The sequence below is a fragment of the Stylophora pistillata genome, chromosome 5, assembly GCF_964205215.1.
Source record: "Stylophora pistillata chromosome 5, jaStyPist1.2, whole genome shotgun sequence".
Taxonomy (NCBI): domain Eukaryota; kingdom Metazoa; phylum Cnidaria; class Anthozoa; order Scleractinia; family Pocilloporidae; genus Stylophora; species Stylophora pistillata.
In genome coordinates this window covers 25,031,392-25,058,322 of record NC_142523.1, presented here as the reverse complement: position 1 = coordinate 25,058,322, position 26,931 = coordinate 25,031,392, and the positions used below count along the sequence as shown (strand labels likewise).

The window sequence follows — 26,931 nt, the reverse complement described above, 5'->3', positions numbered from 1 at the left end:
TTATAACACAAGCCCTTATTTTTATTTTGGTACAGAAGATTAAGTGATTAGACAAACAGATTCCCCACAGTTGTCATGTTATTTTTAAAACATAAGTACATAAAAAACAAATTGATATTTGTTTTTTATTTGTCTGTCCTGTTATTAGCAATTCACTTCGTCCAAATCTGTGGATCATGTCACCCAAACGACATGGGTATGCAAATCTTTTTAGCAACAGTCCCTCTATGCGGTTGGCCTGAGTTCGTTGGTGGCAACACAGACTCGCAGGTAATCCAAGGGCATCAGCAAGTCTAACAATGTCCATTTTTCTCACTCGAAACTCCTGAAAACACTCTGCTTCGTCCATAGAATCGAGATCAAAACGATCGTAGTCGGCGTGAGGAAATGATGGATTTTTGGAGAAACTAGCGTCATACAATAAAAATTCTTCGGAAATAAAATGATGACTCCATGCTAGAGAAAGCATTTCTCGAGCTTTCTTTAAACTGGACATCGTCAAGATCGAGAGCACGCCTACGATGTGTTTACATTTCACGGTCGACCAACAACGTCTGTAAATTAGCGTAATTGTTTTGCTTAACGCAGTCATGTCACGAACTCTGTTGGCGACAACGTCGTTCCCAGATTCCCCCTCCTGCGAACGATCGAACGTCCGTGACACCCAAAGTCATCGATGCTTAATGTCCCTACTATCTCATCTGCACCGGTCATTTGTCATGAACGTGTACGTTATCACGATGGCGCGACGCTGTATTTCTCCATGAAGTTTCCCTCGGTTGCTCCAAAGAAGACGAGAAATGGACATTTTTTCGATATTTCAGCAGCTCTCCACGCATACTGAAATAAAATAAAACCAAAAGAGAAGAGGATGACTTCGGTTGAACGCGACAGAGCTGAATAATAAAATGCTCACGTCAGAGGGTATGCGGTGAACAACGCGGGCTCAAGTGTCCTAGGTCTAAAATTTAGGGAACCGGAAAATAATAATGAAGGCTGCCTTTTAAAACCGAGGAACTCTGTTTTCGAAGGCATTTTCCTATTTCCAGAGGTTTTAAGGAGAAAATTAATTTTTGAAATTTTGTTGGGTGTACCAAGTTTTTGGAGGTTGTTCTGTAAAAGAAAATCGGCAAAGAAAATGACGCCTCAAAGCGGAGGATTCTCTTGTCTTACAGTAGCTGTAGTAAATCATTCCCTGGAGCAGATATCAACATCCGTGAGCATTTTTTTAACTCTCTGGCCCGGGATGAATCTATTTACCCCAACTGTGCGCTTATTTTAGCCGGCGATTTTAACCGCCTCGATGTCACGCGGCTTCTAAGGCATTTTCATCTTGGGAACGTGTCCACGTGAGATCCAAGCAATATCAAAATTTGAGTCTACATGGTACCCTCCAGAATTTCATACTGTTTTATGTACATACTGGTTTTAGTCTAAGTTAAAAACCTGCCAAATATGTTTTCCAAACTCCGAACAGTTCACGAGATACAGTGGTTCGAGTGAAATGACACAATTTTAACTAAAATCATGGTAAACTCGTCCATGAAGTTTAAAAACTGCTCAGAGACTAGTGGGTCCTGATATAATTAAGAATCTTTGCCAATTTCAGATCAATAGTATACTCATTGGAGTCAACTAAATTTGAAAAGGATGCGATGACTAGGTTCTAAAATAATAATATTTCAGGAAAACCTTAAAAATTCGAGAATTTTCATGATTCAAATTTCTAGCGAAAATCGCTTAAAATATCTCGCAGACGGCCATGTCTCTGCTCAAAATTACTCCATTTCCATAAATTTTATTTGTGTAGAAGTATATAGAGATGATAAAATCTGTGTGAAGTTACGTACGTCTAGCTATGCGAAACAGAAATTTTGTATCGGCATTTCGCTCGCGACAACGGGCGAATGACAAATGGGGACTATGATCGTGATCTGTTGACATCTGGTTAAACATGCCACTGACTCTGGTGGAGACATTCTGGACTCAAATTATATTTGAATACACAATAATAGGTTAATAAAAGTGCCTGATGAAAAAAATCAGATTTAGAGTGCTAGTAAAAGCACACTTGCCAAGCCTTGTGTACGCGGGAAACTACCGGCCGGTCGCTGGCTTTATGCACTGAACCGTATGCAGTATTTCAGAATGATGGCCGCGGCTACAAACCGCTCAGAGATTTTTCCAAGACTCACACTGGCCGCTTGTTTGAATGATCAGTCGTTTGAATAGATAAGATAAAATGCTTTACATGGGGTCTTTACACATCGAAATCGAAGTATTAATAGCGTCACAGAGCACCCAGGGTATCAGGGTATTATTATCAGAGGATTACCTCCCCCCCCTCCCCCTCGGTGTTTCTGAACCAGAAATGCTGATTTGATTGGATTTTTTTGTTTGGGTTGGGGAATATTATATCTATTTCTTTACATCTGGTTAATCCCAAACCCTTTCCAAAATTCTAGAACAAAAACGCTATTTTCTGGTCCGCTACCCATACGCCTCTCCCTGATGTCACCTCCAATCCAGCCTTACCACACCGCAGGCTTTTTAATGAAAAGCGGGGACCTCTACACTAAAATGAAAATGAGTTAAAGGACCAGACTAAAGACACTCCCTTCCAGAAAACCCCGCATGCGAGAGTTCGCAATTCTGTAGCTTAAAGCGTGTCCACAGAGTTAGCTGATGTTTCACCCTCTCACGGAGAGTATACTGTCGAATCTCTCTTTCCAGTGGCTCCAGATCTTGGTCACCAACGTTGATGTCGCTTGCTTATCATTCATTTTACCCGTCGAAGACTGCAGTTCGGGCAGTCGAAAGCTCGTAGTTTTTGATCATTTTTGCCAGAGATGGTTTTTTGATTTAAAACTTTAATTTTATCATTACTCCCTAGCTATAAATATCTTTACTCCTAACCTTTTAAACCTGAGAGAGACCAACATCTTATTTCTCCTTACAAAACAAACGGTACTTGCCATGCCTTCCACATCTCTCGACGTAAAATTCTTCTCATATACACATGGGTTTTTCACTTCTGACTGCATAATTAGTGGGATAGTCTGCTTTTCCTTACATGTAACCCAAGGGTCTCTTTGTAAGATCATTTAATGAAGAGACATTTCTATCGTACTGTTCTAACGATGACCCTACATTGAGAAAAAAATTAAAAAGGTAAATTAAGATAGATGAGGGCTAGTCAGAATAAGTTTTTGTATGAGGTTCTGCGAGGAGCCGTGACAACCAAACTTGACGCCAACGATACAAGAATCATAATGTTCAAGTTTGCCAAAGTGCACAATTTATGAAAAATATAGCTAGTATAAATAACTTGCGATGCAAAACACTTCATTTTAACGTCCTTTTCATCCCATCAATAACAGCCTGCTGATATCTATGAAGGCCACTTCTTGTATAAATACAACCAGGAATCCTAAACTATGACCTCCCCTCTAAAAATTCTTAGCCCTGTCCCAGAGAGAGGTTACTCTGGAAAAGGAGTACTTTGTATCAATAAGAGAGGAAAAGGAGAAAAACTAAGCCCTGAAATATTATAAGGTATCCACTTGTTTAACATACACTTTAACGATATTCTGCATTCAGTTCAAGCACGCCCACCCTGTGGGCAGGAAAAGCTGAGAGGCGACCAGCCTCTAATAAGATACACACAACATTGTTTGACAGTCAGCTATTTCGGTTTTGTGTGTCTAACTTTAGTTTTTGTTGATAGCTCTGAGCGTGAAAAACTGAAACCTTTTCTTATCTTGTTTTACAAGGGACGTTAGGCCTCAATACTCATTGCCTTTGAACAGTTGGATTTTCATCTAAAGATCAATCAGTATAAAACTGAGGCTTTTATCTTTCTAAGGTAAGCTATCCTGTGTAACAACTGACGCTTTATAAACTTTTCATTTTCCTGTTGATGTAATTTGCATAATATCGATTGCAGACAAAATAAGAAAAACCAGATGCGGTTAAAAAGCATCATGCTCTGACATGACGACATCTAAGGCCATTTGTTACATTATCATAAAGATTCTTTTTCTCCCACTGCCAGGAAAAGTGACCTCAATCAGAAGATTTCAGTGAAGATCCTTTGTTCACTTTAATCGGTGAGTTTATTTAGAGCTGATATACTCAGTTTCGTTTCCCTTGCGTTAGTTACGTGACAGCGTTACGAGCCTCTTAGTGGACAAACAGTAACGTACATGCATGTCACGGAGAGTTTTTAATTTTTATTTTCCTCGCTAAGGATCTAAAATTGAATTACTGATCTAGGATCACGAAGATAAGTTACGAAAAGACAGACAGCCAGTCCAAAAAATTTACTTGAGGGCGATCAGGTGTGAATATAAAGGAAAGGAGAGTCCATACCGAACGAGCAGCATATTTTAATCATGCTATAGTCGTAATTACAGTTATGACATCTGTGATAAAAACTAAAAAAAATACATTCATAAATGAAAGAAAATCTCAAACAGCGCGGTTTTGTCAAACATTTTTAATTCCACTCAAAATAGGAAATACATTCCAGCCGTTAAACTGCATACTCTCAGCTCCCGTCAAAATGAATTCTTTCCTGCTACCTGCTAATCCGACCTCTTCAAAGTCTGCCATTTCATGTTGCGCTTTAGAGCTAACCCCTGAATGAGTCCAGAATTGAGTGTCGGAGAAACTGAATTCAAGTGAAACGGAGAAATAAATAAAATTTTTTTCATCAGTCACTTGAAGGAAGGTTAGAAAAGAACGATGTAAAGAGATTTAACCAAATTTTTCGTTGCTCCATATCATCAGATGTATTTTGGTATTGGCTGATTGTGATCAGAAAAGCTCAGAAGTATTTTGGAACGCTAGAAAAGTGCTGCCAATTTTTATTTACATCAGCAGAAGTGCCAAAAGGCAACTTACATTGTGTCATTTGGGAGGCGAAAGAAAGGAAAAATTATTTGCTTTCCTTTACGTTCTTTATGGTTGTCTTCCTTGGAAGGTAACAAATAAATTTGTATCAAGGCTGAGCTGTGCAAAGTTCTGTCTGACATCTTAGCGCAAAAATTGGCGTAATAACTTGACAGCAGAAAACCACTGGCTTAGAGATCAGATAAGATCTGGGAAGATTAATTCATCAATGTTCTACAACATTTGAAGCTATCGGCCTCAAGAAGTTTGACAAAAATTGATGAAATACTAACCTTTGCGTTATTTGAAAGGTGGACTTCCTTATCATCAAATAAATTAACATACAGGATCTTTTTCTCCTATTGCCAGGAAAAACTGACCTCGATCTGAGGAGATTTGAGTCAAGAACCTTTGTTTACTTTAGTCGGTGGGTGTATTCAGAGCTGATATACTCAGTTTAATCTTCCTTGTGCGAGCCGGGTGACAGCGTTACTGTATGTTACGAAGAGTTTATTATTTTAGTTTATATCGCTAAGGATTACTGATCTAGGATCACGAAGATTGCTTACGAAAAGATAGACAGCCAGACCAAAAATTCTTTTAAGGGCGATCAGAAGCGGATATAAAGGAAAAGAGAGTCCATACTAAGCGAGCAGCATATCTCAATCATGTTCTGGTCGTAATTGCAGCAACGACATTTGTGATAAGAACTGGAAAAGACCTTACATATGAAAAGAAAATCAGACAGCGAGGTCTTTTCAAACATTTTCAATTCCATTCAGAATCAGAAAGTTTTTCGACCCGTTAAATTGCATACTATCAGCTCCCGTCAAAATGAGTTCTTTTCAGTATCATTCTAATCCAACCTCTTCAAAGTGAATCATTGCATACTGTGCTGTAGAGGCAACCCCTAAATGTGTCTTGAATTCTATATTTGGTGTCGAAAAAGAGGAATTCAAGTGAAACAAGGGAATGGATTTTTTTTAACTTTTGTATTTCTGGAAGGAAATGGTGTAAAGATATTTAGCCACATTTTTGGTTGCTCCATCCCAGTAGATGTATTGAGGTTTTGAAATTGTGCTTGTAAAGAAATGTCCCCAAACTTTTGGTCGTTCCATCTCAGTAGATGTATTTCGGTTTTGTACGTCTAAGTTTGGTTGTTCATGATGGATCTGAGCGTGAAAACTGAAACCTATTTTTACCTTGTCACAACGCCATCTTACCAAACAAGCTTTGTCAAGAAAGGATTTATTATATACCAAAAAGATTTCGCTTTAATAGGATTCAAGAATGACTTGTTGATTTAGAGAGCCGAAAAAGAAAGTCAACTGTGTTTGTAGCACAATAAACTCAAGAGGGTCGTTTATGTTTTCTTTATTTTGACTGTCTTATGGCGGTTTTTTGTGAATTTATTGCCAGCATTGTCCAAAGTTACAAATTTTGTGAGCCAGATATATTTGTAAATGAAAAGAAAATTGTATGCAACCAGGTCATTTTAAAAATTTTTAATTTCGTTCATAATAAGCAATGAATTCAACCTGTTAAATTGCACACTATCAACTCCCGTTAAAATGAATTCTTTCCAGCTATCTTCTGTGCTCCGACCTCTACTCCCCAAAGTCAGCCATCACATGTTTTACTTTCGAGTAAAACCCTGAATGAGTCCTGAGTTTGGTGTCGGAAAAATGAAACTCAAATAAAACGAAGGAATGAATAGATAAATATTTTTTCTATCACCGGAAGGAAGGTTGGCAAAGATATGGATGTTTAAAAAGTCTAGCTAATACTTGCTTGGCTCCATCTCAGTAGACGTATTTCGGTTTTGCATGTCTAACTTCAGTTATTGATGATGGATCTGAATGTGAAAAACTAAAACCTTTTTTTATCTTGTTTTACAGCAGACGTTAGACCTCACTTTTCATCGCCTTTGAACAGTTGAACAGATTTTCTTCCTCCCATTGCCAGGGAAAACTGAGTTCGATCAGGAGATTTGAGTGAAGAGTCTTTGCTTGTTTTAATCGGTGAGTTTATTTAGAGCTGATATGCTCAGTTTCACTTTCCCGTACAATGCATGAAACGCGTAACACCGTAACGAACCCCCTCCAAAGACATTGCAGCTGTAACCTCCATGTGAAGAACAGCATCATGCTCTAACATGACGACATTACAAGCCATTTGTTACTCTTGTACCCTTTCACTCAGCAATTCTTCCTACTGTTTACCATACAGTTCGTCAGTTGAGAGAATTTTGCATTGGATCAACTAGTAATCTCCCAGTGATATTTTTCTTTATCCTCATCACTTGCCTGCTTTAAATTGTGACGATGCAGTAAGGAGAATTTTTTTTTTCTTGCTCACTCAAAGGAGTTAAAGGATTATGGTGTAAATTAATTATGGTCTATTAGCTACGTGTCACTATAGATATTTCACAGCTTATGTGCTGTGTTAATTTACCATCAAGGACGTTGGCAGCATATTTCAAATAGGCAGAGGGGAGAGTGTTACTACAGCCGTATCTTGTTAGAATTCATGAGCATACCAAGATGATTTCAAATCCTGAATTGCGGGGGAGCGAGAGATCCTCCTTAGATACAGTCCCCCCACCCCTCCCCCGAGCACCATATGAGACATTGTTATTGCCAATTTGTGAATGACTTAAAAGGAAATGAAGACTGTCATCAAACGTATTTGGTAAAAACATAAAAGATCGGAACTGACTATAAATCATAATATGGGATCAAGAAAAAAAATACTAGAATCTTTTTTTCTCATATTATTATTATTTATTTTACTGTCCTGGTAACACGCTAAATTAGGACATTATGACAGTGATTAATGTCTCTATGAGCTCTTGAAAGTTGGTTTAAATCAGTTGATTCTCTACAGTGATTAACATTTTATGGATGATTCGCGGTACCTTACAAAGAAAAATTTGTTTTGCTAAAGGAAATTTTGCCCATCCATCATTGTTCCTAGCCTATTTTTCTTTCATTTGTTTGTTTTGTTTTGATTTTTTGTCTCATGTTCCTTTACATCTGAATTCTTTTTCGAACCCATCGCTAATCAATTTATTCTCTGACCACTTTCAATTTGAATTTCACTACTAATTTGCAATGTCGATTTTTTTAGGGGAGTGGAGAGGAACGAAAATTTATCTAACCGCTGTTTTTCAATCAGTTTACCATAACTTAACCCTGTTAACATAACCGCCCCCCGGTTAGCTCAATTGGTTAGAGTGCTGGATTGTGTTGAGCAGGAGGTCGAGGGTTCGAGCCTTGCACGAGATTACTGTGTGGTGGATGTCCTCCCCTGGGGTGAAATGGGTGGGTGTGACAGGGCCCCATTTAAACAAGCCTTAGCTAAACTGGGCTACCCTGTATAAATATTCATAAATACATACATACCATACAAATACATACGATACAATACATACAATACATAACTCAGTTGGGTCGGAAAACCCTGGAGTGCAAGCTCAATTATCCATCAACGAAAATGCTGTTCACCGAGTGGTTTTGCCTTTTAAAGATCAAAAGTCAGCTGACGCAGTGAAAAGGCAATTATCAGATCTAAGCGGCAAAATTGCTCACACCCTTCATTCCGTGTTCAAGAGTCGCAAAATCTGTGAAGATCTCAGAGTACGTGAGCCTAAACCTCCTATAGTTAGCCAACAATGCGTTGTATATAATTATAAATGTGATCTGTGTGATGCAGAGTACGTCGGGTACACCAGCCGGCATTTACATCAACGTATTAATGAGCACCGTAATTCGGCCATCGGCAAACATCTAAAGAACGACCACGGCCTATAAACCATCGGCGACCTGACCAAGCATCTCAACGTACTTAAAAAGTGCACCGGGAAACTGGACTGTTTAGTTCATGAAATGCTTTTCATAAAGAAGATGAAGCCCTCTTTGAACAAACAATCGGATTCCATACGCGCGAAACTATTTATTTAATAGTTTACATTTATGAACTCAACACGCGCAATTATTTATTTAAATTTTTTAAAAAAAAAGTTTTTAACTTTTTACGTTTGTCACCTTCGTACGGTATAAATTAACTATTAATTTTTATTCTCTTCTCACTTGAGAATGATGACATGGAGTCATCGAAACGTTGTGTGTTTTTCTCGCTAATATTAATTCTTAAATGTCTAACAAATACATACAAAAAAAAAAAACCTTCAAGGAAGCGAAATTCGTAACTTCTTGTTTTGTCCTAGAACCGGATGTAGATTTTAAAAGCGTTAAACATGCAATTCAGTTTTCCTAGTGAAGAACATTTAAAACAGAAATGCATGTAATTAATGTGCATCGGAACAACCTTGTTCCCGCAGAATGCCCGAGGTCGCGTTGTCTTGACTCTCTTCCATGTTTCGTCCGCCATCTTCCTACGTAAGACAATTGGATACGAATTCGGTTAATTCCAGCAGCGCTTGTCTTCGAGAGAGAGTCTACTGTACTTTGATTTGTCTTATCCCTTTGATGAACACAAAATGACCTCCTGGATTGAAGCAAATTGCTTTTACTTTAGTCTTCTCGACTCCCCAGCGAGCAACTTCAATTTTCTGGAACAGTTGTGTCATGGCAATCAGGATTGTTACATTGGAATGGTAAATAAAATCTTTTGAATTTTGCTTAATATCTGGAGTCAGGAGGCGAGCAGCGCATATCAAATCTAATTTCAAGGTGATTCGCGTTAGAACCGTCTCTAACAACTTTTTTCGCAGTTTTTCAAGAAAAGGTAAGTTATTTTTCTTTAGAGCTGAATTAAGAATTGGAACAAAGGAACGGAGCAATTTACACAAATAAGGAATAAACAGACAACATAATTAAATGCGCGAAGACCACGTATTTTTTTCAACGCCAAAGGGTTGGTCGTTAAAATGAAATCTCCTGACAATGGAAGAAAGAAGAGATTATAATGCAGCTTTTAGAGCGAATGAAAGGGGGCAATCTCAGTACTTTTTTGTGCAGTCGATACTCATAAGAAAAAATCCTCTGTTATATACAATATATACGGTAACTCATAGAGGTTAGTGATACAGTCACTCATTCAAGCGTTAAAAGTTCACTCCGGTCCTAGTCTTCTCTCGGTCAAAGAAGGGGGTGAAGGAATTAGGTCTTGAACTGATTAACGTTTTCATTTTTCGCTTCTTTGATTGTGACGAGTACACGCGTTACAAAAAGGGTTTGATAACAAACTGACTGTCGTTGGGCAGTTAATGGTATGAGCACTTTATGTGAAAAAAAAAGGAGTGAAAGAAAAAGAATAAAGATAATGCAAAAGAAAATATTCAAGATGTTCGTAGAAAGTTAGCTTTTTCAAACTCGTTGTGTAAAACCCGTTCTCCGTTTACGCGAGATAGCAGAACACATGACTGTGATGCACAAATTGAACTGAAGTCTTAAGTCAGAGATAACATGCGTAGTTTGAAAACATTAGCAGATGTGAACCTTGCGTTGATAAAAAGGGGAAAAAGTTTCATGCAAATAATACTTATTATTATATCGCTGGCAGTGAAGGTAGGAAGTGAGACGCGAAACGTGCGTTCCGGTTAGCTCCAGGAGCGGGCAGGTCGGGCCCATCTTGCCCGCTTGGGATTGCTCGCTTTGATCCCGCGCAAGAAAATAAATTGCTTGAAGTTGACTTACAACGTTTTTATTTCTTGTATAATATCGGCGATGGAGACGCAAAAAGCGGCAGAATATATATAGTCAAAACATAGAAAACATAAACGACTCTTGCGGGTTTATTGTCCTACAAACACTGTCGGGTTTCTTTCCTAGCTCTCGAAATAAATAAGTTATTACTGATTCCTGATGAAACAAGATATTTTTGCATAAATGAACAGTTAATCATTTGTGTCACGATATAAAAGTCTGGCTAACCAATCGTGTTTTGACCACGACGTTTCGAATGCTATACAGCTAGTCTTCGTTAGGCGTGGAGGTTGAAAGTTTATGTGTCGCTATTCTATTGCCACCTGGTACGGCACTTTTCCGCGAGCCTCGGATTGGAGAGAACTTGAAAGGCTACAGGAAAGAGCTTTATGGGCGGCATTTAATATCACATCGGATACACATGGAACATTACTTCAAAAAGCCAAAGTGACACCATTATTTAATAGAAGGCTACAAGGTGTGTGTGTCCTCATGGATAAAGTTAAAGGGGGACTTACACCAACGTACTTAACAGATATATTCCAATTGAAATGTGAACAAGTAAGTTAAATATAATTTAAGAAACTGTGACTTCAGGCGGGTGCGTTATCGCACTGTCACTCATGGCAAGCATTCGATCAGCTATTTAGGGCCATCACTCCGGGCAAAGCTGACCAAAAAGGAAAGGATAATCAGAGCGATGATACGAAAGAAAGATTTATCAACTGAAGTCAATGGATGTGGAACGATTTGTTATCTCTGCACAACTTAGAGTCTAAATGTCTTAAAATAGTGTCATATAGTTTTGATTGTAAAAAGTGTAGTAGCAAACTTAAGAGATTTGTCAAGCTCGAAATAGTAATTACGAGTGCATCTTTTCTTAGGGATCGTACTGGAATTAATTATTATTAATTAATTAATACTTTTTCCAATATTTTAATCAGTATTAATTGCTAATCATTTTATCAATATTTTATTATTTAATCAATATTTTTTTACCAAATTTCCAACATACAGTATCTGTTAGTGTCCCCTATCAGTGTCTTGGCGCTGAAATCACTAGACACAGAAATAAAGGTTATGTGTGTATATATGTATTAACCTGGTTAAGTGTATTGAAATTGTATTTTTTTTTCTATGTTTTACAGAAGCGAAGGGGACTGAGATACATGACGAATACAAAGACTTTTATTTTCTGTGCACTGTTGGCTTTGGCAGCCAGCGCGGCATTTCGGAGGCCAGTCGTGACTTCGGACGAAAGAGAGATTGATAATTATGAGGTAAGTTATCGTACATTTCTTAACATTGAGGGCGTGTCCATCTATCTCAGGAGAAGAATAAAAGAATTAGCAAAGAGGGGATTGAGAATTGGCTGAATTTGTTCAAAACTGTTTTACTTTGTTTTGCTTCGTTAAAAAAAAAACTAAACAAACCTCGAAGTGGATGTATTTCAAGGCGCTGTGGAACTTTTGAAAGGCTGATGTCTTTGCTCTTTGCATCGTTGGCCGGGAAATAAGACACCAATAATGCGCATGCTCAGTGAATGCACTATATCTATTGGCGCCCCCGTATCCACTTGTTTTCACTTTTAGGATCAGTTACCAGAAGAAACGGGGACACTAGGATCTAGGATCTGGAAGGGGAACTAAAATTCCCTCAGGGTATTGATAAAGAAGGATTGGGGTCTGAAAGGTTGTGTAACAGCTTGTTTTACGTCTACTGAGTTAGCATCTACCCACCACCAGAAAGAGTTTCTAAGGCTGACCTTTGCAGCGTTTGCCCTTCACCACTAGAAAATCAGAGCCAAGAGCCAAAGCTCAGAACCTCAGCTTTGAAATGTCTTTACGGAAGCTGATTTACATGGGCAACTCACTTGGTAATTATAAACTATCGACCGAAGTAGGGGTGGGTACCAGTGGATAATTACTGAGCTACAAATGTTTAGGCATCAATTAAAACAGTAAGATAATACCACACTTAAAGGTGATTTTAACTCACTCATTCCTACAACGAATGTAACATTTTCGGGCGCATATTCTGCGTGAGTTGCTGGAAGATAAATAGCAAAGGATATTCAAGTTAAGTTTGAGTAGCCAGTCAGAGCACATCTTGAGTGCCATGCACTGTTTCAGTATATACCAAAACCATCCTCCCACACCCCCCCCCGACCCCGACCCCGACCCCGACCCCGACCCCAACCCCGACCCCGACACAATACCACAATTTTTTTAGAAACTATACAAACTTTTAAATCTCTTCAGGATGGTACATTTGAAACTATTGACACAGATGGAGATGGTGGTATTTCACCAGATGAGTTGGCAGAAGGACTTGATATCTCTCTGCTGATTGCTAACCGATATGTGGTGGCTTTTGACGCGAATCGAGACGGAGAGCTTGATTCTAAGGGTAAGACAGAAACTAAAATTCATATACGCTAAAAGCAGTCCCTTTTCTCAGTGCGAATTCTTTCTTACGCACTGCAAGTCTGTAAATATCAAAGAAAATGATGTCTCCGTATTCTCGTTCTCAGAGCAACTCGGTTGCTATGGCTAGGCGACCAAAAATAAAAAGGACTGGTAACGAGAATGAGGTGTCAGGTCTGCAATGGATGAAATTTAAGGAGCGCGCGAATTTTTAGGTGCGCGAGATTATTTCCATGCACCTATGTCCTTGCACCCTCAAAACCATCTGTTTTTGTTCTTATTTTTACGATGCCATTCTTTATTGTATCACACAACGGAATGCGCCACTTAAAATTGTCTCATGGCCTAAAACTCTCCACAAATTGATTTGGCTGAGTAAAAATTTCACAGCTTATCAGACCATGGAACTTATTTTGCAGAGTTTTCAAACTTACCACTACATGAACAGTAATGCCATAGTTAAACCTCAATAAATGGGTGCAGTTCACAAGAAAGTGCCAGGGAGCGCCCACAAAAGGATTTACATATCTTTAATTGCATGGTGTAAAACATCAAACTATATTTGGTTGTAATAAATGCAGCTATTTGGGAGATGTTGTCTGAGCTTTGATTTTAATGTTTCTTACCCAAAAACCTGTTGAACAACAATTAAAACATGGGGCGAGCGTGCTTCCTAATAAAGCTGCGTTCACACTTGCTGTCCGAGCATAAGTGATCGCGAACTTCCCGTTGAAATGGTCGCGAGTTTTGAGATTTTCAAGGGGTTTATTTTTCTGCTCCGTCCCGATTGAGATAGACTTCTAGGTGCTTTAAATGAAGAGTAGATCTACGGAAGGATACTTGATTTGGAAAGCGATGGTCTTAAACACCTTAACGCGACGGAAGGAGATCGGGTGAACAGTCTGGTTAATGTTACTGCGATTTGCACACGTGAACTGACTTCAGTGGAGGTTTGCCAATTTTGGACCATTCTTTGGCCCGGTTAATATTTTTAAGTGGTAACGTATTAAGTCGCCCGAGAGTCATTTCGACTGTTTTCCTTTTTTTTTTTCGGGTAACATGACTCGAATTTCGGGCGACATGACTCAGGGCTTGAATAAGCAGCCATTGTTATCATGGCAACAAGAGTGCTGCAACCTTAAAAATGGGCATTTTGTGCATCTCTCCCGAGTGCCTAACTGCATGCAAAATTTGAAGGGGTGTTGAAAATTTTCATTTCCTAAGATGTTTGATTCTTGCAGAGACTTGTTGTTAACTACTGTGTAATTTATTTACTTGAGGAGAATTTCTAAAATTAGGTACTGTACTTCCTCGAAAAATGTTGGGTAAAACAGGGGGCATTTATTGTAGGAAGGGTACCTTGTTATTCTCCTGTAATGACTCTGCTGTAGGTTTAAAATTATCTAAAGTGGCAATAATAGAAACAGGTTTTTCTTGTATCCCTACGATTTAAGTGAGTTAGGGACAAGGGAGATTGCTTTACGGACTCTGTGGCTTGGGAGGGGGGGGGGGGGTGGGTGCTTATTGGAGTGTGGCCATTTATTTGAGGAAATACAGTATAATTTTTATTGATCGATCATTTAACAGTGTGAGTAAGCTTCAGTAGTTCTTGTTACAATGACTATGATCTTAAAGATCTTCTTTTGTCAGATTTTCTTTCTTTTGAAGACAAGTATTCTGATCTTTTTCCACTCATGTTGGACTTGATAATGTGATTGACCTGTTCCACGATTTCTCCTGGCAAAACAAATGAACAAAGAAACATAAACAACAACAACAAAATTAAAGTTGAAAAAACATTTTTTTGTACACCAGGGAAAATTGTTGCCCAATCAATGAAGCCTTTGATGCCTTAGGCTGACTAAAATCTAATTTCTCCTTACAATATCAACCCTGAATCAAACAGTAGGGTATTGAGAATAAAGGAAATGATCACCAACAATACAGGGGCTCTTGATTGTTAATATGGAGAATATAAATACCAATGTCGACAAAAAAAAAAAACTGGTAGGCCAGGGAATAATAATCAACTTAATTCCAAAAATAGACTATCTCAAATGCTCTTTGCTGTGATAAATTACTGTATGCAAAGAGAAAGACAGAAAATTTCTCACCTGCATCATCAGCATCAGTTTCAAAGTCGTAGTGTTTAAACTCATGTGCATTTTGACTGAAGTAAACTATTCTGAACACAGATTTTCCATTGTTCTTCACTTCATTTAGGTCACAAGCAACCACATTTTCCATATCTATTGAAGTCTTAAGAAAAAGTGATTTTACAAGTTAGTATTAAAAGGAAGAGGTAACCGGACAATTCAGATAAAAAAAAGTTAACATTGTGCTCAGGGGGACATTGGGGTTTGCAGTGTTGGGGTGCTGACTCTTTTTTTAATGGAGTATTGTGGTGTAGAACAACTTGCATTCTGGTGTTGCAGTGATCTCAAACTTTACGGTATATGATGTTTGTAATTTCAAATCAACAGTTTTTGGTGAAAGAAACCATTCCCAGTGATGCAGTTTATTCTTTAATAGATTTTGAAAACCTGGCCACAATTAGTTTTTGAACAAAATATGCGATACATTTGAGTTAAACTTTAATTAACCTTAGCCAAGTAGCCCTAGGCCATGTTTGTTAATATTTCACTTGACATATGGACCTCTACAACATGTACTATCAGCCCGCCAAAGACCGGCACATGGTAAAGATGAGTGAAACCAGACCAGATGCTGAGGCTTAAACTATATCATGGTGTCGGTGTGTGTTGATAATATTTCTTGCAGTGATGCGGTGTTTATTCTATTTTGTTTGCAATGTTGTGATATTCAGAACACTCCATGTTCCCCTCTGTACTTGAGGCAACAGCTCATGCAGCCAGAGCTTATATGGGTAGCATAAATTGACTTTAAGAGTTTTATTCCCCCCCCCCCCTCTCCTCCTTAGATTGGGATGCCAGTCCACCACAAGGTTTCCCTGCAGCATTTGATCTAAGGCTTCCCTGATAACTAATCCCAGTATCCATTCACACTCTATTCTCATCACTTGTCTGTGTTGGTCACTCATGGGTGAGGCAGAAAGGGTAGCTAAGGACCTGTCTACCTGTGGGGTGAGGCAGAAAGGGTAGCTAAGGACCTGTCTAACTGTGGGGTGAGGCAGAAAGGGTAGCTAAGGACCTGTCTAACTGTGGGGTGAGGCAGAGAGGGTAGCTAAGGACCTGTCTACCTGTGGGGTGAGGCAGAAAGGGTAGCTAAGGTCCTGTCTACCTGTGGGGTGAGGCAGAAAGGGTAGCTAAGGACCTGTCTACCTGTGGGGTGAGGCAGAAAGGGTAGCTAAGGTCCTGTCTAACTGTGGGGTGAGGCAGAAAGGGTAGCTAACAACCTGTCTAACTGTGGGGTGAGGCAGAAAGGGTAGCTAACGACCTGTCTAACTGGCAAAATGCAGTAAAGTGAAAACCTGCATATTAAATTCTGTTTTGTTTTACAGCCATGATCAAAATATTCTCTCCAAATTTGAACAGATGTACTGTCAGTGATAATACTTACAAAGTTTTGTTTTCCCCAAAACTTTTTTGCTGACTTGGGTTGAAGTACTGGGTCAATTTCTATCTTCTCAAGAGAAACTCCTGAAGGGCAACAGAGAAAGGGATCAATAAGAAGTTAAATGAAATACAAAAGGAAAAAAAATTGAAATAAAACAGGAAAAAATGAGATGAGGTGGTACCGGTGGGGAGAGCATTCCTCCCACCCTGTAGAGAGGGGAGGGGGAGTGTAACATTCAATACTTGTTTAAATATGCTTGAGTTTATAAAAGGTTTAGAACTCTACACTGAGGAGGGGCTTGGAAATTAAGCAGACTTTGAACTTGACATGATTATTATGCAATATTGGCTGCTGAGATTGCATTTATTGTGTCAACTTCACATGCTATTGAATATTGATTGAATTCTCTTGACCAATCAGATTTTTTGTAGTAAGATGTATTGGCTGAAAGTCAGTGATGAAAAGCCAACAAAATAAATATCCGTGAATGACTTACCAAGCTGTACGTGTATCTCCGTCACCGTCCTCAGCTTTTGCAGCATGCTGACCCTGTATGACTGAGGATTAAATAATATTTTTTTTCTCTAAACAAGAGTGTATATTAAGCAACAAACCAAGACAACATCTGCAATAATAGAAACCTTGGGCAGTCAGAAGGGCAATGCAAAGGAAAACATTAAAAAAAATTATACTTTTATTCAGAATTTTTCCATTATGCCTGTATGTGGGTATTGTCTGTAATGGTGTCACATCTTAACTTCAGCATAATCCAATTTATGTGAGCAGCATTGAGTCCCAAATGAAAACTTAAAGAATTTGCCCACAAGGTTGTTCATGCACACTGAGACCAAGAAAGACAAAGTTATTAGATGTAATTGCAGAGCCCTTGTCCTGTCCATCAGATTATTTTGTTTTTCCATAATTATGTCCTCACTGCCATAACTGTTGTGGTTTGCTTAAACCTTTGACCCTAACAGTGACCAGCATCAAATTTCTCCTTAAATAATTATCACCCCTGAATCACACAGTGAGGTCAGGAGAATAAAGCAAATGATCACCAACTAAATAAACTCTGATTGTTTGACAAATTCTCTTTGTCAGTACTTTAGGAAATGTAGAGAGAACAGTATGGAGAATATGCATACTGATGTTAGGGTGTAAAGAGTTAAGGTCCCTAATTTTGTGTTACACTTACCCTGTATGTATAATAAGTGTAAGCTTGGAAACGAATATTAGGCTCTTCCCTTTCTTCCTCGTGATTCCGTTTTCCTACAATTATATCAACAAAAAAGGCAAATATTGCTTCAATCTCCAATCAACATTATTGTATTCCTTATTTCAGACCGAATCATTTGACCCAACTTAGCTATATTTATTATTTAGTATTATCTTCACAATTTAATGTCAAAATAGGAATACTGTCTGTTCTATTTAATATTCATCTCTTTGGTCCAATCTCCCAGTTTGTTCAAAAGTGTTGGTAATAAATGAAAAAAACAATGTGACTCAGAAGCCTGAAAAAAGAGCAATTTGCAAACTGATTACACTCAGTCTGCTGTGAGCCAAGCAGACTGCAAGAACCAACAGTGATGCCAAAATGGATGTACAAAAAAAAGTTACTGCGCAAAGACAACACTTATAAACTTAAGTTAAAGTGGGCTAATTAAAATCTACTTACGGCCAAATCTGACGAGACAGAATTCCATTGTTCCCATGCTTTCTAGGGTTGCATCGAGACTAATGGGAACCCCTGGCTCTGACTGTTTTTCCAAGACATATTCCTTGGCTATGATCGAAATAAAAAAGAAAGGATATTAAAGAACTCAGAATCAAACAACACTTATTGTAAAGAATCTGCCAAAAAGAGCAGTGAATCTTCTTGAAGATTGTTTCTCTATACAAGGTATTTAATGCTTGACTCTGTCTCTAACTTTAAACTTTGACTTATTTTTCTTGAAAGGTTTAAAAATTTGCTTTTTCCACTCTGCCACAAAGTTAAAGCTGGACTAGTTACAGGCATACATTTAGCTGATAAGATTAAAGGATTCATGCTTCTGACTCACTGACTTCTTCAGAAAAAATAAAAAAAATTTACAAATTCATTGTTGTACACCTGCAAATTTTCCTTGCTTTAAAGACAATTGGGAAAACAAGTCATATCTTTTTTAACGGACAGTTTCCCTTCGAGCAGACACAAAGCTTATAATAATATTTAAGTCATGTATATTTTCAAACCTGTTCTTCGTAATCCTCTCTTCTTAACCATTTTTTCATATACTTGTTTCATCTTAGCATTCATGCTGTCCACTTTGACTCTTGAAAAGCCATGCTGGGGCTCATTCCTGAAAAAGCAAATCAGAAATTAATTATTATAATAGTTTAATTAATATGTAATTTTCAAAGACTGACAGAAGTAATTTTGTCAATAGCATAAGATGGTAAGTTTTGAGTTGGGTAAAGGATTGGAGTAAGAAGTTTTTCCTCTTGTCACAAGCGTGGAACAAAGGAAAAAGTCTGATTTCCCATGAGGAATCAAACCTCAGACCTTTGGATTCTGTGCTCCAATGCTCTATCACTGAGCCAGAGAAACTCCACAGTGAGCAAGACCCATTATGAAGTAGTTTTGGTTTTCAATTAATTTTAATACTTGTAGTGCATGGTGGGAATTAAATAACAAAAGCAAATATAATATTATTATAACAATGGCATTTTAGCAGTGGTTATTCAATGTGGTGGCTCTTCTTGTCCACTGTTTCCTGGTCGAATTGGAATTTGTAATGTTGGTTTTTGTAGAAGGGAGGAAAACTGGAAGACCTGGAGAAAAACCACTGAACCAAGGATGAGAACCAACAACAAACTGAACCCACACGTGATGCCAGCTCTTGGAATTAAACCCAGGCCACAGCGGTGGGAGGCCAGGACTCTGCCTACTGTGCAATCCCCAGCATTCCCATGAGACTTTCAGCATGAAATTGACTTGGGCAACCTTAAGCTCTACATATTTCTGAAATATTTCATTATTGAGAAAATGGTTTTTGATTCTTAAAAATATTTGAGCTTACACTGTAACTATGATCCCTGATGAAGGTTTGTGAGGTGTTGGTTTTGTAGGACTGGCATCTTTCTAGAAATCGTAATGATCAGCAAGGAGTTAGAGAACAACATAATATTTATTTTAGACTTCATAGTTATAAGGTACTTGGTGTTTTTAGAAGCAATGAAGCACCAAGGTAAATATTATAATTATCTACCACCAGCCACCAACATTGAGGTAAGTGGTTGTTTTAGTATAAAGTAAGACATTAACTAATTTAAAAGATAATACAGTTCAAAAAGATGACTTTACATGTTGCTCTGTCATTTATTCTTGCAACTATTACAATATTGTCTGGTGTAAATCCCACCTGAGTTGCTAAGTGAATAACAAAGGATATCTGGAGTTTGAGTTGCCAATCAGAGTGCACCTTAAACACTATCCACTGTTTTAGTGTATTAAATAATAATACACACTATTGAGCAGAAACACTTATTGCAGAGATTACCCTCCTATCCATCAGTTCAGTTCTTAAAAAGGGGTCTGGGGGGACAAGTAGACTAACCATATCAATCTTGGAGGGGGGGAGAGAGGTGATAAGGGGGAGGAGATAGAGGGGGAAAATGGGAGGGCAAGGTGGGGACTGATAATCCCATGGGGAGAGGGAGAAGGGGAAGGGGGAATGGGAAAGAGGATTGAGGGGGAAGGCCAGAACAAAACCCTTAGAGGGGTGGGGAAAGGATGGAAAGGGAAAGACAATCCTAAGACTCTGGGTTTTGGCAAGGTACAGTGTATATGCTAAGCTGGGAACAATCATGTGGGCATGGCGTTTTTCAACATCTAATCAGCAAAACCAGGAACAAAGGGGAAAGTTTATGGTTCATGATAAAAGGAAAGGGACAATTGGAGGAAAGCTATCAAAATATAACACTTGTTTAGTAAGTAGTAAAAAAAACACAATTGGCTCAATTCTTCTAAAGACAATGTCCTGAGTTACCTGAACCAAAGCCAGACAATTGAAAAAAAATTTCGTAATTGGCTCCTTGTTCTCAAGCGCTACAATACAAAAAAAATTGGAGAGAAATATTGATACACAAACACCTAAGAATAATTAAAGATAACAAAGGCTGAGAAACTTAATACTTTATCAAAGAAGCAAATTAAAATGATTGGTGCAGATTCATGACTATATATCACACTGTACATAAATCTTATTCTTATTCTAGACATGTACACCTTATTCCATGGTTTCACATATTATAATACTTGCAGATAGTTTTCAAGTTGTGTAGTATTGTTCAGAGTCCCCAAGTGGCAAGGAAAAACAAAAACAATAAGCAAAATGTCTACTTGTATCATTTGTGAAATTTGATTGAGTGAGGTACCAGAGTCTCTTACTCCACTGCTAAATTTAACTTTTGAGTTTTTTGGCTTCTTAAGTTTTCAGATACATTCTATTATAATAATAGTATTTCTGGGCATGGTATCCATCCAATGTGGCCTGTGTGAAAGATGAAAAACATCATAAGAAAAGCCATCGCTGGAAGTGCTTTTTATCTGATTTTAAATCTGGTGCATGCATGTGCTTAAATGTTTGTTGCACTACAAGTCAAGCTTAAAAAAAAAAAACAGGAATAAAGCCTAAGTTTAATTGGGTCCTTCAATTCAGAGTGGCCATATTTTTACTCCACTTTCTGTCCAAAGTTTTCACCTGTTTTGTACAGTATAATACTGTCCTAAGTCCTAGAATGGTAAAAATGATGCTAAATTAACCCTTCAACTCCAAGATCTGTTTGTTAATTCTCCCCTCTGGCTGCTACACATTTCCTTTTGAGTTAGCTACACTGAAGAGTTTGGTCTTTAATCAAAAGAACTACTTCTACCTCATAAGTTGGAGTACTCTTATTACTTGTTTGTTGGATGTTGCAAGGTTATTCTAGGGAGAAGTTACACTTAAATCACTTCTGAGAGTTAAGAAGTGGAATTAAACGTACTGTATGTGTATACCTGGAAAGTCAGTGTCCACTTCTCCATCATCCTCAGCCATATGCAAACAAAAAGATTTGACATCATTCTGAAATTGATATAAGAAAGAAATCATGAATTTCCTTTGGACAAAAACCAATAACTTGTCCTTTGCTCTGACTGATATTAACTTTTAAGAAAAATTGATAAGGTTTAAAAGTTAACATACTCTACACCAAAAATCCCTCAAAATAGCTACTAACAATTTTGTACGTTGAGTGGAGGCTGTAATCCCTGGTTTGTATACTTGTTCAAGATAAGTCCTCTTAAGTCCTGCACACAGGCACTTCCTGTTTAAGTTGGGTAGGAAAAAAATATCGGCTCTATCATAATACATTTTGTGCAATATCACATATTATTAAAAACCAGATCGTTGGATAATGCAATTCAAGACTTTTTATTGGCTTAGCCATTATGGTAAGTGTATGCCTCAGCTTAATATGAAAAGGGAGCTAAAAATGTAATAAAATTCAGTAATGTAATTGAACATTTTTTAATAAAACAATCATTATTCCACTCACACTTGTTGGATATGAGATGATTATAGCCAATGAGGCGCATAGCACCTCGTTGGCTGTCTATTATCTCATATCCAATGCACACTTGTGGAATAGTTGTTAATTAATCTTTAATTCTGCCATGAACCCATTAACTCTCATGAGTGACCAAGACAGAATTTCTCCTTACAATATCAGTACAATATCAAGCAGGCAAGTGTTGAGAATAAACTTAAGAAAAATAATTATGCTATTAGTTGACCCAACACCAAATTCGACAAACTAACATTACGAGAATTCTATGGCAGACAGTAGGGAGAATTACGAAATAAATCAGATTTTGGGAGTGAAAGGGTTACGAAAAAGTACAATAATTTTTTTTTTAAGTTAAAAAATTTACCACTAATTGTGTATGTTTTTTCTTTCTATACCTAAGACTGTGACAATCATTGGCCTGCCTCTTTCCTCCTGCAGAATCAAGCATAAAATAAAATATCAAGTCAGTTCTGGCAATGATCACTCATTTCTTGACTCAGTTCAAACCCCAACTTATCTCAGGTGACACTTAACACTGAGGACCCATCAGATCATGGCCATAAAATCTTAGTGAACCAGTGAATGTACAGATTCTTTTAACCCACACAAGTGAAAAACATGTAATTTATCCCGATAATATCCATGCATTATTCAACAAACAGTTAAAGAGAATATTGAAACTTATCAGGTAGAGGTTATTATCTTGATCAAACATCAAATTCCCCTAGCCAATTTACAAGGAAATGTGAAGCAGCTAGAGGGGAAAATTAAAAATCCTCAGTTCTTAGGAATTGAAGGGTGAATAAACTAGTTACTTTATAACAAACTGTTAAATAGGCGTCAGTCTTCATTGCATAACATAAACTGAGGTTATTGACCATGAATACCTCTGGTAGCATTGTTAAAAATATCTTGAGCTTTTTTGTACTTCCTTGGAAAGCCTAGGGGGGGAGGGGAGGGGAAGACTTCTGTGAGGTATAATCAAACTTATCATTACAAATGTTTGTTAAACTTTTCTGGTAAACTCTTTTTTTTTAAATTGCTTCTACACAGTACTGTAATGGTTTGCTTTTAAAATGAATGGCAAAATTACCATAAGATCAACGGTAATTCAGAACCAATTTGCCCATTTAAGTCAACTCCAATCCCTTCGCGAAAAAAAAAAGCCACTGACATCCACATCATTCTCCAGAGAAATGGTCATAAGCTTTGTAGTTTTGTTTGGAATTTAAACTCAACATCAAGTTTGCTCAGAGTGCCACACATCAAATTAACAATGCTTACTAACCTCCCTTGCTCGAGGCCATACTTAGGAATATTGTTCCTCAGTGATTTTTATATGAACCTTGGGCCATATTGCCAATATTCCTCAGTGTGGCCCTCACACTCGGTCAGTTAGAAGTTAATGTTTCAAAACAATGTTGTTTCAAGTTCGCAAGGCAACCAGGTGGACAATCAGACATGGTTTGTCTGAGTTACAATTCATAGACCCAACATTTCGACACTCCTGTCTTAAGTGCCTTCATCAGGGATGATCTAATCTGGTGGTGAGAACCTATCAGTTGTAATTCCCTATACTCAACACTATTGTAAGTAATCTACCAAAAAGTGCACTGAATCTTCTGGAAGGATATTCCTTGATACAAGGTAAGTTCTTCAGTCTGTTGATAAATGTCAGTCTCCAAATTTAAACTTTGTCTTATTTTTCTCAAAAGGTTTACTTTTTTCCACTCTACCACAAATGCAAGAAGCTGCACTAGTTACGAGTTGTGTACATTTAGCTGATAAGCTTCAAGGATTTATGCCTCCAATTTACTCACTGACTTTAATTCTTCAGTAAAAGAAAAATCACTGTAACAGTTGTATACACCTGCAATTTTCCTTGCTCCAAACACAGTTATTGTGATTGGTTGATTCATAATCACATGACCCTGTATAAATTAAAATGTACACTGCTCAAGACAAGGATACAATATTGACAGGATATTGTCAAAAATTGTATCCTGAGCAAGTTACATGTACTGGATGTGATCAATGTCCAGGTTTGCAGTTAATCTAAATGTAGGATAATGATAATTAAAAGTGCTCTTCTTAGCACTTCTCAGCAATTCCAGGCAAAACTAACTTGTTGCTAACTCTCCACTGGTTGTAGTTAGTTAGTTAATAATTTATACCTATAGTTATATAGTTTATATCTGACCACTTGAAGCCGAGAGGCTGAATTACGGGTGCAGTGTAAGGTTGAGAACAGACGTCAGCGTATCAGGCGCCTCTGGCAGCCGCTTCAGTCTATCGATCTCACCTTCCCACCCATCCCACCCCAGGGGAGGACATCCATCACAAGGTAATCTCCTGTGTGGGAAATTAACGTCTCCTACCCCAACCCTGCAGGAGAAGGGACCTTCATTTATTCATCCCTATCCGAGAAGACTAGAATATCTAGAAAACACTATGGGAGCAGCCCTTGGCTAAAACACTGTAGCTCTTTCCTACTTTATCCAAAAAGATGAAATAAATAAACTGGTTGAGCAGAAGGCCCAGGAAAGTACAGTTCTTTAAAGGTATATCTACAGTGTTTCAGAGAAATAAAGTTGCACTGTCATTAGATTAACACGCATTTTCTGCTTGTTTACTTGTTTGTCCTCTGGATGCATAACAAAGCACTTGACCTGGGGCCCATTTCTTGAAAGTCCTGCCAACTGGTAACTCAACGGGCCCAAAGCTACGTTTTAAAATTAAAATTTGAAGGATAGGAAAGCAGGTTCTAGCTGGCACCCAAACCAGTCCTTTTAGTTTCTCTAGTTGATAGTTTTATTGTATCATTTTCAAAAGTTTTGAAATCTCCATCTTGAATGAAAACAGAACAGTTTTACAGGCCCATAAAGTTACTGGGACTTTGAGAAACAGGCCTGTAGTGTATGTGGTCGATTCTTGTAAGCATGCGCATGTATGTGCATTATTCATTCCATGTACTTTTGAAATAAAAACTGGAAACATGACAAGGCCTCTCAGGTCTGTCAGGAAACAGTTCATTTTGTTTTCCCTGAACTCTCTTTTTCTTCCCCTTGACTTAATTCTTCTTGGGAGACATTGAGACTTGCAGGAAAATGTAAAACACCTTTTCTAACTGACAGTTTCCCTCTGAGCAAACATGAAGCTTAATTAGTGTATATTTTCAAACCTGTTCTTCGTAATCCTCTCTTCTTGGCCATTTTTTCATATACTTGTTTCATCTTTGCATTCATACTGTCTACTTTGACTCTTGAAAAGCCATGCTGGGGTTCATTCCTGAAAAAGCAAATCAGAAGTTAATCATAATAGTTTAATATTTATGTAGTAATTTTCAAAGACTGATTCAGAAGTTAAAGTTTTGTACATAGAATAAGAAAGATGGTAAGTTTTAAGCTGGGTAAAGAAATAGAGTGAGAACCTTTTCATCTCGTCACAAGCGTGTGACAAAGGGAAATTCTGAGCAAGTCCCATTAAGAAGTAGTTTTGGTTTTCAATTGACTGTAATGCTTGTAGTGTGCGAACTGAATTCCCAGTTTTCTGGGAATTCCTTGGAATTCCTAGGAATTCCTAGGAATTCTCAAACATTCCTAACTATGCAAATAAGCTCTGGTTTGAAAAGCTTGGAATTACTGGGAACTTCTGGGAAAGGAATGTTCCAGTTTTGTGAGGACTTGGAATTCTTAGGAATTCCTAGGAATTCTCAGCTATGCAAACTACCTTTACGTTAACAAAGGTGGAATTCTTGGGAATTTCTGGGTATTGAATTTGAGGCAAATTAAATAACCCTGAAATCCAAATAATTCCAAGAACTTCTAGTACCTTGAATGTGAAGGTTTTAAGATAAGGAGTAATTTTAGAGGCTTAAAAATTTGGTTCAATAAAAGATGTGCTAAACAGAATGTACCAAGAGATGTAAATACCTGAACAATTTGTTTATCTTGGAATTTATTATTTAAAGTAAGTTTTAGTAAATCCTAACATTAACATGCATTTTTTCATAAAGCAGCAGTCAATTATATTAAGTACAAATTGTCCATTTAAATCCAATGCACTCATACCACAGATTTGCTTTCTAACCTGAAAGGCTTCTTGGATTCCATAATCATAAAAAGTTTTTATTGCGATGCAAAATGACTCTCATGACCGCAGATGTGCCAAAATCATAAAACATGAACATAATCATAAGCAGGGGTCAATGCTTCGGAATGCGCACATTCGTTTGTGGGCAAGAATTTTAACATACTCTAATCGCTTCCTTCTCTTGTACAAATGTTTCTTCGTTATGAGACGCTCTTGACTGTTGGCACCGCTAATTTAAGCTCAGTGGATTAGCGTCAAAGATCTAGACTTAAAGGAATCGAGATGGCGGCGTTGGACGGTGTCGATGAATGCTTGTTATGGTCCAACTTCATTGATTTGGGTATTGGTACAGTATGATTATCTAGGTAGCTCTTATACTTCATAAGGTGGTATCCATCGGTTATAATAACAAGGGTAAAACACGTTTGTAATCACATTCAAAGTACTTGTGATTGCCTTGTGTTGTTTCTCACCTTTGCCGTGAACACAACTCAAGTCAGGGTTTCGAGTCTTTGTTTCCTCGACAGCTTTCGGCCACAAATCGTGCATTTGTAGTACGTTCGATTCTTCTCGACTATTTCTACATTGAGTGAGTTCTTATCATTATTTATCTCATCTTCAATCCATTGGTCTATTAAATGAAACCATCGTCAACAAGCCGAACCCTACGCGTTCTCTTAGACTGCAATCGGGCAAGCCAGCAGATTCTCTTTACAAGCCAA

The 26,931-nt window shown here is 37.8% G+C and overlaps 1 protein-coding gene and 2 long non-coding RNA genes across 12 annotated transcripts; 1 reads left to right on the top strand and 2 right to left on the bottom strand.

The window, feature by feature from the left end:
- Positions 1 to 3,721: 3,721 nt before the first annotated feature.
- LOC111347524 (uncharacterized) lies at positions 3,722 to 13,579 on the top strand. Of its 3 annotated transcripts, none has more exons than XR_016001062.1 (7): positions 3,722 to 3,865; positions 4,055 to 4,109; positions 5,263 to 5,320; positions 6,795 to 6,914; positions 11,711 to 11,842; positions 12,824 to 12,971; positions 13,408 to 13,579. It is a non-coding gene; the product is annotated as an uncharacterized LOC111347524 (long non-coding RNA). The 3 variants fall into 3 exon arrangements; XR_016001061.1 differs by having other exon boundaries at positions 6,792 to 6,914; XR_016001063.1 differs by lacking the exons at positions 3,722 to 3,865; positions 4,055 to 4,109; positions 5,263 to 5,320; positions 6,795 to 6,914 and adding an exon at positions 9,535 to 9,642.
- On the bottom strand, positions 4,369 to 6,279 carry LOC148730995 (uncharacterized). The gene is made up of 2 exons (XR_016001085.1): positions 5,187 to 6,279; positions 4,369 to 4,672 (listed from the first exon to the last, which is right to left on the bottom strand). It is a non-coding gene; the product is annotated as an uncharacterized LOC148730995 (long non-coding RNA).
- A 961-nt stretch (positions 13,580 to 14,540) lies between the features above and the next one.
- On the bottom strand, positions 14,541 to 26,886 carry LOC148730994 (target of rapamycin complex 2 subunit MAPKAP1-like). Of its 8 annotated transcripts, XM_088759732.1 has the most exons (16): positions 26,683 to 26,886; positions 25,299 to 25,405; positions 23,988 to 24,048; positions 23,005 to 23,058; positions 22,513 to 22,549; positions 21,788 to 21,874; positions 21,554 to 21,633; positions 20,557 to 20,615; positions 19,588 to 19,649; positions 18,761 to 18,867; positions 18,204 to 18,311; positions 17,721 to 17,794; positions 17,022 to 17,082; positions 16,529 to 16,608; positions 15,103 to 15,247; positions 14,541 to 14,725 (listed from the first exon to the last, which is right to left on the bottom strand). In XM_088759732.1, the coding sequence occupies exons 2-16, from the start codon at positions 25,335 to 25,337 to the stop codon at positions 14,610 to 14,612; spliced, it is 1,170 nt and encodes a 389-aa protein (XP_088615858.1). In that variant the 5' UTR covers positions 25,338 to 25,405; positions 26,683 to 26,886; the 3' UTR covers positions 14,541 to 14,609. The 8 variants fall into 8 exon arrangements, with proteins under 8 accessions (XP_088615858.1, XP_088615862.1, XP_088615860.1 ...); XM_088759736.1 differs by lacking the exon at positions 18,204 to 18,311; XM_088759734.1 differs by lacking the exon at positions 20,557 to 20,615 and having other exon boundaries at positions 21,567 to 21,633.
- Positions 26,887 to 26,931: the final 45 nt, after the last annotated feature.